Source organism: Panthera uncia, chromosome E3 (genome assembly GCF_023721935.1).
Source record: "Panthera uncia isolate 11264 chromosome E3, Puncia_PCG_1.0, whole genome shotgun sequence".
NCBI classification, from domain to species: domain Eukaryota; kingdom Metazoa; phylum Chordata; class Mammalia; order Carnivora; family Felidae; genus Panthera; species Panthera uncia.
This window is the reverse complement of record NC_064815.1, coordinates 27,022,871-27,032,205: the sequence shown is the minus strand read 5'-3', so window position 1 is coordinate 27,032,205 and position 9,335 is coordinate 27,022,871. Positions and strand designations below refer to the sequence as shown.

The window sequence follows — 9,335 nt, the reverse complement described above, 5'->3', positions numbered from 1 at the left end:
CTATAATAAAATAAAATAATTAAAAAATTACTTCATTGTATTTTTATCTTTAAAAAAAATGAAAAATGTTAATCTTTTGTCCTGCATGACAGCAGTGGATATTTTGTGTAGTAGCTGAGGTGCAAACATGGCACCTTAAAAACCACAGCTTTGGAGGATGTCGTGCCAGTGAGCCCCTTGCCAACAGAAGTGGGGCTGTGGGCTTCAGAGCAGCAGCGCCAAGTGGTCAGGCCCTGGCCAGGTGGGAACCAGAGCTGAGGCCAGCTGGGGCAAGAGAGGTGGAGGTCTCTGCACAGGCTGACCTTACCTGGGTTGACAAGTGACACCAAACAGTGCTTTCCAGGGGACTGGCACTGCTGTGCATTGCCTGTTAGCTTAGCATTGAATAATTGCTTTTGAATTATTTTAAGTAACCTTCAATCAAGCCTCTTTCTTTTTAACTCTTGTCGTGGCCATAAGCTCTGCAAGAAGGAGAATTGTTTGGTGTTCTCTCCTAAATTGTGAAGAGATTTTTTCCAGGTTACTGAGAAGAGTCTTCAGCTAATAGGTAAGTCATTCTGTGTTCTGAATTCCAGGCACACTGGGATGTTACAAGAAAAAAGAGAGTCTGTGCTTGGAAGGCATGAGAGGATAAGGTGGCAGGATGGTGGAAGGTTTATTTTCACACACATTTTGAAGTCTTCCTTGAGCTCTGTAGTTCCTTCCCCGGGGTTGGGTGGATCACAGGATCTGGAAAGTCTCCCTTGAGCACAGATTCCCTGAGAGCCCTGGGTGTTGAGTTGGGATAGCCAGAGAAATAGCACAGAAGAGGGGGGAGTGTCAGGTAGGAACAGAGAACTAGAAGGGTGGCCAACCTGCCAGATGAAGCCCAGGACACTAGAGAAGCCATCTGGGTGGCAAAGGAGCCTAGAATCCTGGGTGAAACTTGAAGGAAAATATACCTAAGTTAATTCAGTAGGTGAGAGCAGCAAAGGAATCGAGTGGGGTAGCAGCAGCTGAAAAAGCCTCTCCTGTCGGCACTGAAGTGGCTCATGTCAGGGGGTGGGGGGCAGCCCAGCCTAGGAACTAAGCACAGGTTCTCTGCTGATGGGGCAGAGGACTGCTGGATTTGACAAAAACCTTGTAATTTAAATTTTTAAAATGTGTGTGGGAGAGGCAGTTCAGCATGGTTGTTAATAGTGTGGGTTCTGAAGCTAAAATTTTTGTCAAATCCTGGCTTCAGAACCCACATATTAACAACTATGATAAGCTGCTCTCCCACAGTGAGAGCCTTGTGACCCTGGGCAAGTTCCTTCCTCATAAGGTCATTGTAAGTATGGAGCTAAAATGTTTGACTTGTTCAGAACAAATTTAGCACAGAGTGTACACTCAGATATTACCTTTCATATTTATATTACTTTGATAGGGAAACAAAAATGGCCTTTTCACAACATTTAAAATATTTGTAAAATAAAATAAATGGATCAGGTATGAGTCTCAATCTACAAACTCAGGTGGGGAACTCATAAACTCATAAAAGGATGGTCACCAACATATGCTGAAGGCTTGAGCCAGGCACGAGCAGAGTGCTGCATGCCATGAAGCAGAGTATGATCCCTGTTGGGATGTTACTGCTTTGGGAGTTGAGGTTGCTTTGAGCTTGCAGAGCTATGAAATTGTGGCACCAGTTCAACCCTCATGGGCCTAATTCTAGAGACTGATGACAAGAGATCATCAGGACTTGAAGTGTGTGTGGCTGCAGGGATTTCACTAAGAAATGTCAGAGCTGGGGGTGCCTAGGTGGCTCAGTTGGTTAAGCATCTGACTGCAACTCAGGTCATGACTCCCGGTTTGTGGGTTTGAGCCCCACATTGGGCTCTGTGCTGACAGCTCGGAGCCTGGAGCCTGCTTCAGATTTTGTGTCTCCGTCTCTCTCTCTGCCCCTCCCCCACTTGTGCGCTCTCTCTCTCTCTCTCTCTCTCTCTCTCTCTCTCTCAAAATAAAATAAAAAATTTTTTTTTAAATGTCAGAGCTGGAGGTAGCCATTACCTGTGTCATCTAATGTGTACCTCTGGGCCAGAAAGGGAAGAGGCCCAACAATGCAGGCTTGGTGCTGCAGAGCTTTTGGTTGGTAAATTCAATGACCTTTTGTGTCTCTGAAGCTGAAAATTCTGGAGACTGTTCAGGAGTAACCAAGAAAGTTCTGAGGGCAAGGGTCATCACATCAAAAGCATTCTAATAATTAGGACTGTGCAGTATTGAAACAGGAATAAGCAAATGAATCAACAGATTAGCAAAGAGAATCCAGAAGTAGATCATCTGTAAGAATTTATGATCAAGATGGCATTTCAAAACATCAAGAGACCTTGAGGATGTTGGCTCTCCACCTAAAAGGTTATACTTTTTACACCATCCCCAAATTAAAATTCTTCAGGGGCAAAAAAGAAACTCTTCCATAGTGTTAGGGATAAAAACAAAATTTACAATGTTATTTTTATAATTTGATCTTCCTAAGCAATGTACAAAATCCAGAAATGATAAAATATTGACAGTCGTAACCTCATGAAGATTAAAATGGGGAAGGACATGGGAATAAGTGGGATAGTGAAAGACAACTTTGATGTTTTCCATTCAGTGTTGTTTTAATTATCTACAATGAGAACTTACCGAGGGGACCATGTGGCTTATGGAGAAGGTTGGTGAGTAGTTGTACCATTGCTTTTGTCCCATCAATCACCAAGTATCGAGCTCCCTGTCTGCTAAAAGCTATACCTTCTTCCAGGGCTCAGAGTCCATCTGTGAGCACTGGCCCAGGGAGAGCCACCACCCAGGCCCAGCCTCTGTGCAGCAGTTGTCCAAGAAGGAAATGTTCCCTTGGGGGCAGCCTCCTGGAGGCGGTGGGATTTGAGCAGGGCCTTGCAAAGTGGGGAGGATCTCGGTGGGAGAGGGGCTACCGGGCTAGGGAGGCTGAGGCTGGTATGTGCCCCCCTGCTCTGCACCCACACTGGGCTGGGTTACCACACCGGTCAGCTGTGCACAGGTCTCCTACCCTGTCGCGAACAGCAGCGGAGGAAGCGGCGAGAGCAGGTCTGAGTCAGGTGTGGAGCCAGAGAGGAGGTCAAAGGGTCCAGAGGATGCTCACTGGGCTGAGAGCGGTGAAGTGATTGGCCTGGAGGCCCTGCTTCTCTCAGTGTGGTGGGATGACAGTTTGCCCAAGGGACCAACTGGTTTTTGGCTTGCTGTCCTGCTTGAGTGAAGCACAGCCATGGGTACAGGGAAAACCTTATTGCTGTTGCTTTAAGTCTCCCAAGGCAGAGGGTGCATTGCCCTGCATTCACCAAGCTGAGGCAGACAGAGAAGGAAATGGGGCAGGGCTGCAGAGCCCAGCTGTTCCCCGGGCTTGTTCACACATGAAAACTTCCTGTGATGAGAACGGAAACACAGGTGCTGTCCCTACCACAGCAGCTCCCATAGCTGGGGCCGGAGGGGAGCCATGGACAGGCCCCGGGCCCTGGTCCTGCTCTTGGCGCTGCTGACACTCTGCATCACTGCTGGTGAGTGGGGGACTGGAGAGAAGCAGAAGATGGGGCAGGGTGGAGACCCAGCCCTGGGGCCCTCCTATGCCTGTATCCCACAGGGACCCCTGAAGTGTGGGTGCAAGTTCAGATGGAGGCCACCAAGTCCCCGTCCTTCACTGTCCGCTGTGGATTCCTGGGATCTGGTTCTGTCTCCCTGGTGACTGTGAGCTCTGGGGGGCCCAACGGTGCCGGAGGGACTAGACTGGCTGTTTTGCACCCAGAATTTGGCATCCAGCATTGGCCCCCCGCCTGCCAGGTCCACTGGGAAACCAAAACCAGCATCTCCCTCACCTTGGAAGAAGGGTCTGAGGGGATAAGCCCCAATCCCAACACCACCTTCTGCTGCAAATTTGTTTCCTTTCCTGAAGGCTCCCAGGAGGCCTGTGGGAACCTCTTCCTCAGCACAGACCAAGGTGGGGCCAATGAGAGGGGCCAGGGAGGGCAGGGAGGGACCCCAGGGCACTGGCTGCCCATCTGGTACACCTCTCTCTCTATACACAGGGCTCCCTGCCCCTACTCCATCCCCCATACTGCGGGCTGACCTGGCTGGGATCTTGGGGGTCTCGGGGGTCCTCATCTTTGGCTGTGTCTACCTTCTCTACCTGCTGCATCGGCAGAGGCACTGGTGAGACCCAACCCCTGCTGGGCCCAGTCCAAACTCCCACACCAGCGGGCTAGCCACATGCTTTGCTTCTAACCCTCCTCACTTTCCCAGGTCTGTCATGAAGCTTCAGCCACCCTTCACCAGCCCCCAGACACAGACGCGAGCAAGGGTGAGGACTGCGGGATTGTTTGCGAGTGGGGAACAGAGTGGGCTGGTACTGGGGGGCTATGAGGTAGGGCCTAACTCAGGCCTCCTTCCCCATCGTCCCAGCAGGTGGCCAGCCAAGCCTCCCTGGCCTCTCTCCACATCCCGTACACTACTGTCAACACCAACCGTTACCGCCTCACCACTCTAGACACGGTTCTTCAGCCCCGGCCACTGTCCCCATGGGCAGTGTTCCCCGCCCACACGGCGTGCCAACCTCGGCCTCCTGCCCCCTGGGTGCCCCTGCCAGCCTCTGCACGCAGCAGTTTCATCTCCATTGAGAATGGACTTTATGCTCAGGCGGGAGAGCGGCCTCTCCCAGTTGGCCCCAACTTTGTCCATTTCCCTGACCCTGTGGGGCACAGAACCACGGAGGAGCACTTAGGAGTTCGATGAGAGGGACCCCAAGTCCGCTTGGGCTCCCTCTCTTCTCAGGCCTCTGGGATCCCCTTCTGTTGTGCACCTGTGTCCTGGGTACCCATTGTCTTTGCACATCTTATCTTATTCTCCGGCCTGCATAAGTGTCTCTAACATAAAGCTGGTCAAGGCCCACTCGCCACGGATGTGGTCAGCACGTGTGCACGTGTGGGTACGTGTGGGCACACATGTATCTATGCGAGGTGACAAAATTCCATCCCAGGTTGTTTCCTGTTTTCAAGTCCCCAGCCGTCACAGGTGATGTTGATAACTAAGTCAAAAAAAAAAGTGGTTTCTGACTGGGGCCTTGGCTGGACCTTTTCTTCTTTAGGGGTTAAGAGGTTAGAGGCAGTTTCAACCCCTGGGAGGCAGGAGCCAGGTTAGACTTGGACAGGGATGGGGCCTCAGCATAGGAGACCTCTCCCCTGCTCACCCTCCACTCTGGACCAGGGGGGGTTCCTGGCCCTGTAGACCTTGCTGAGTGGCACCAGGGGCTGGGAAGGTGAGATTGGGGGGTCTATACTCCCATCTTGCCATGTCCTAGGACAGCAGCAAGGGCTTCTGGGGCTTCAACCCAAGAAAAGCCCCTGTAGCCTGGCCCAGCATGCCTATGTCGGGCTCCCTGAGATGTTCTGGGGGAGGAGGTCCTGATGCCTTCCTTCCACGGAATTCCACAATATCCACAATTCCACAGAATTGATATTCAGAGGCAGGAGGATCACCTCAGATCTGCCCACAGTAGCTTCCTCTGGCTCCTCTCTTATTACTAGGGCACCAGCACTACTCCCCACTGGGTACTCAGGGGGCAGGTAGAGGCGGGTCAACACAGGGACTGAACACACACTCCCCTACCCACTCATCTTCCCATCCGGGAATCAGCCTCCTGCGGTAAACAGGCCCAGCCACCTGGGCCTCATCACACCTTTGCCATGTGAGAACACGGAAGAGCTCTACAAGCTGCAAGGCTCTACAGGAGTGTGAAAGATTCTGGGTGGCAGCGACAGGATGGTCCTGGAGCCAGGCTCAGGCCGCACCCCCAACCAGGATGGATACTAGCCTGGGAGAGGAGACACCTGCCACTAGGTCCTTTACTTGGTTCTGCTTGTGGGAAGTCCCAGGCAGCGCTACCTGCCAAGCCAGGAACCACCCCCTCTGCCTGGTTCAGGAAGAGCCTGCCCAGAGCCTGTGTCCAACCACAGAACCTTCCAGAAACCCAGTTTACTATTCTAGGTATGCTCTGGTGTGGCTTTGCCAGGACCCAGCCCCACCCAGCCACCACCTCTATGAAGCATTGGGGAGAGAGTGGGGCAGGTAGGGTGAGGGGGTAGTTAAGGGGTCACAGGGCCTGCCTTCCTCAGCCTGTGATCATCTTCCTCCTCTGAGGAGACCTCAGCATTGGCCTAAACAGCTCAGTGGTCCCTGCAGGGCTGGGGGCTCAAGGGAGAGGAGAGGGTGCCACAGAGGTCCCGGAGGCCGCTCAGGGATATGTTAGGGAGGGAGTAGATCTGGGCCCAGCTGCCTTAGGACCATGTCAGGGGCAGGGGTGTGGGGGCAATGGGACTTGCAGGGTCTCAGAGGAGGTGTTGGGGTCTCCCCGGGAAGCCTCGCTTCTCTAGGAAGGGAATGTTTGTGGGACAAGGGAGGGAGCTCTGAGGGACCCCGGGGCCTGAACCTGGCTGCCTGCCCAGGCCACTTACACATTATGGAGTCAGGGAGAGCTCCCCCAACTGGAGCCTGTCTTCTACAAGCTCAGACAGCCACAGCCAGCCTGGTCCCCATGGTATGTGAAACCCAAAACTTCAGGAGCCAGGAAGTCTCCACAGCTGGCCTGCTCCCAGCAGTCCAGCCCCATGTCCCAGAACCAGCAGCGCTGAAGGGACCAGCTGGGTGAGTGCAGTTGTTGGGGCTGCCAGACCCACTCAGCCCCAGAGATTCCAGGGACAGACCCCTTCTCAGACCCCAGCCTGGGAGCTCATGCTCTACTATTTGCTCATTCAGTGCACGTGGTAATCGACACCAGAGAGAGAAAGAGGTGCATTGCCCAAGAGGACAGAACTGAACTAGCCCCTTTACTTCCTTGTCCAGGACATGCCTTCTGCCATAATGTGAGATAAGGTTTGGGCTTTGGACCCTCTTGACTTGGAGTTCCAGGGGCCACTTCCTGACTGTGAAACCTCCAGCAGCTTAACCTCTCTCTGAGGTTCACTTTGCTCATCGAGTACATAATAAGAGTCATAAGGCCTGAGGGGAGGGTGAAGATTGTAAACCGGGACCAAGTACTAAGCAACTTTGCACGGAATATGTTACTTAGGACTTACAACTCGAAGAGGTAGGTGTTTTCAGTAAGTCCATTTAACAGATGTGGAGCCTGAGACTGGAAGGCGGAGGTACTTTCAGCAGGGAGCAAAGGAGGCACAGCGACAGCAACGAGGTCTGGATGTCTCCGTGACTGTGCTTGGCTGGGGCAGCAGGGGAGGCCGCGGGCAGGCGGCGACCTTAGGGAGCGAGCCGGGAGCAGAACGAGGCCTGGGCCTGGGGCGGGAGGCCGGGCGTGCAGGAACCACCAGGTGGCGCCGCTGACGCCTGCCTCGGAGCTGCCGGCGAGCGGGCTCCGGAGGTCGCTCCACAGGAGACACCAGTGCCGCCCGAGAGAAGAGCATCTTCCGAGGTGCCGCCGGGGTCTCGGGGAAAGGATAAGAGTTGTGACTCACCCGTGTCTGCGACCCTCACCCCTCCGTACCGGCTCCCTCAGCCCAGCCCTCGCCCACCGCAGCTGGACCGACAGCCCCGGACAGCTCTCCCCTCCGCAAACGGCCCTCGGGACGCACCCACCCCGTGGCCGACTTCACTGGCGGTCAGTAGCTCCTTCTCCCCCAGCAGCCCAGCGGTGGTCCCCGGGAACCCGCTCCCCGACCCCCCCACCCTCGCTCGGGCTGCCCCTCGGGACCCCGGAGCGCTCCTTTCGCAGGCCTGCTCCCACCCACCCTCGCGCTCGCCCACCCGATTTGGCTCCGGAGATCGTTGCCGGGCCCCTGCCAGCGTGAGCCCTTCTCCCCACCCGGATTCCGCCACCTGTTCCCGGGACCTTTCCTAGCCCTTTCCCCCGCGGCTCTTCCTAGCGATGGGAGAAAAAGAACAAAGACCAGACTTTGCTGCGACTCCTGAGGCAGCAAAGGTTACAGATTGTAACACTCCTCTATTCCTTCAGGGACTTCCTTTAATGTTTTACCGCTGTAGCTTCATCACTGTGGTCAGTGTAACTTCCCTCTGATAACTGCACACCTCCTCCTGCCCAGGATATATGTTAACAGTCTTCTTTCAACATATGGCCGCTGATACACATCTCTCTCTCAAATACACATCTGAGTCTCAGGACTGTTCTACTAGACAATGAAATAACCTTACCCTAACAACAGGATAACTGCAGCTCTTTCTGCCCACGGTCCGACCCGTGCTGTAATACAAACGCCTGTTTGGCACCCAAAACATCTTGAGAATTCTTTTTTGACTCTTTGCTCTGCAGCCCCATATCACTAGTACCCCCACCCTCCTTGTGGTCCACTGCCCGTATAGACCATCCCTGCTTCTCTCCACTCAGGACTTTCAGCAGCCACCACTCTGTACTGACCCCTAGGCCGTGGGTTCAAGGCACCTGGCAGCTGCTTCCCCATGCAGGCACCCTCTGGGGATCAGAGGGAGTGCCGGGATTTGGACAGCTTGACCTCCTGCTGGCTGGGTGACTTCTGCACCTGTAGGCCAGGAAGACTCCAACCCTTGCTGGGTTCACTGCCGGACACTGGATGATGTGATGACCTCACCCCTGGCCATTGTCAGGTGCTCATCCTGCTCATGCTGACCTCTACAGTGAATGGCAGGGGCCTGGGACCTAGAAAGAAATAGGACAGAGGCTCAGCCGGTGGACATGGGTAAAAGGCCACGTCCAGGATGAGCTGGGGGCTAAAAAGGGCTAGGGTTGAACTAGGAGAGCCTCCTGCCTCCCTCCTGTTTTCTGGGCCTTTCTCAGGTCCTATGGCGGAGTAACTCCCCCACGAGAAACTCCAGGCTGTGCCCCCACTGCAACACAGGGACACACATATGCATAAGATACCAGGTGTGCTGGCCCAGCCATGGGCAGGGGGAAGCTTTCCAACTTCAGATTCCAGGCAAACCTTGCTGAGGGGGACCGGTGACATCTGGAATCTCAACAACTGCTCTTCAAAAAATATTGTTAAGAAAATAAAAAACCAAACCACAGGAGTGCCTGGGTAGCTCAGTCGGTTAAGCATCTGACTCTTGATTTCGTCTCAGGTCACGATCTCAAGGTTCGTGGGATTGATCCCCTCATCAGGCTCTGTGCTGATAGCACAGAGCCTGCTTGGGATTCTCTCTCTCTCTCTCTCTCTCTCTCTCTCTCTGCCCCTCCCCCCACTCATGCACTCTCTCTCAAAATAAATAAATAAACATTTTTTTAAAAAACTACAGACTGGGAAATACACTTGCAAAGCATGCATCTGATAAAGGACTTGTCACCACAATCTATAAAGAACTCTCAA

The 9,335-nt window shown here is 53.6% G+C and overlaps 1 protein-coding gene and 1 long non-coding RNA gene across 6 annotated transcripts in view; one reads left to right on the top strand and one right to left on the bottom strand.

The window, feature by feature from the left end:
- LOC125928259 (uncharacterized) overlaps positions 1-9,335 on the bottom strand; it is a 36,168-nt gene that overhangs the window by 18,739 nt on the left and 8,094 nt on the right. For 2 of the 4 annotated variants that reach the window (XR_007459609.1, XR_007459610.1), the window contains exon 2: positions 7,101-8,668. This is a non-coding gene — a long non-coding RNA (uncharacterized LOC125928259). Of the gene's footprint in view, positions 1-3,947; positions 8,669-9,335 lie in introns of those variants that run through there. The other 2 variants (XR_007459607.1, XR_007459608.1) reach the window with 1 other exon arrangement.
- Positions 3,344-6,300, top strand: PVRIG (PVR related immunoglobulin domain containing). 2 transcript variants are annotated; one of them, XM_049638882.1, is made up of 5 exons: positions 3,344-3,533; positions 3,617-3,970; positions 4,059-4,182; positions 4,273-4,330; positions 4,435-6,300. In XM_049638882.1, exons 1-5 carry the CDS (start codon positions 3,473-3,475, stop codon positions 4,759-4,761), a joined length of 924 nt encoding a protein of 307 aa, XP_049494839.1. In that variant the 5' UTR covers positions 3,344-3,472; the 3' UTR covers positions 4,762-6,300. The 2 variants fall into 2 exon arrangements, with proteins under 2 accessions (XP_049494839.1, XP_049494838.1); XM_049638881.1 differs by having other exon boundaries at positions 4,432-6,300.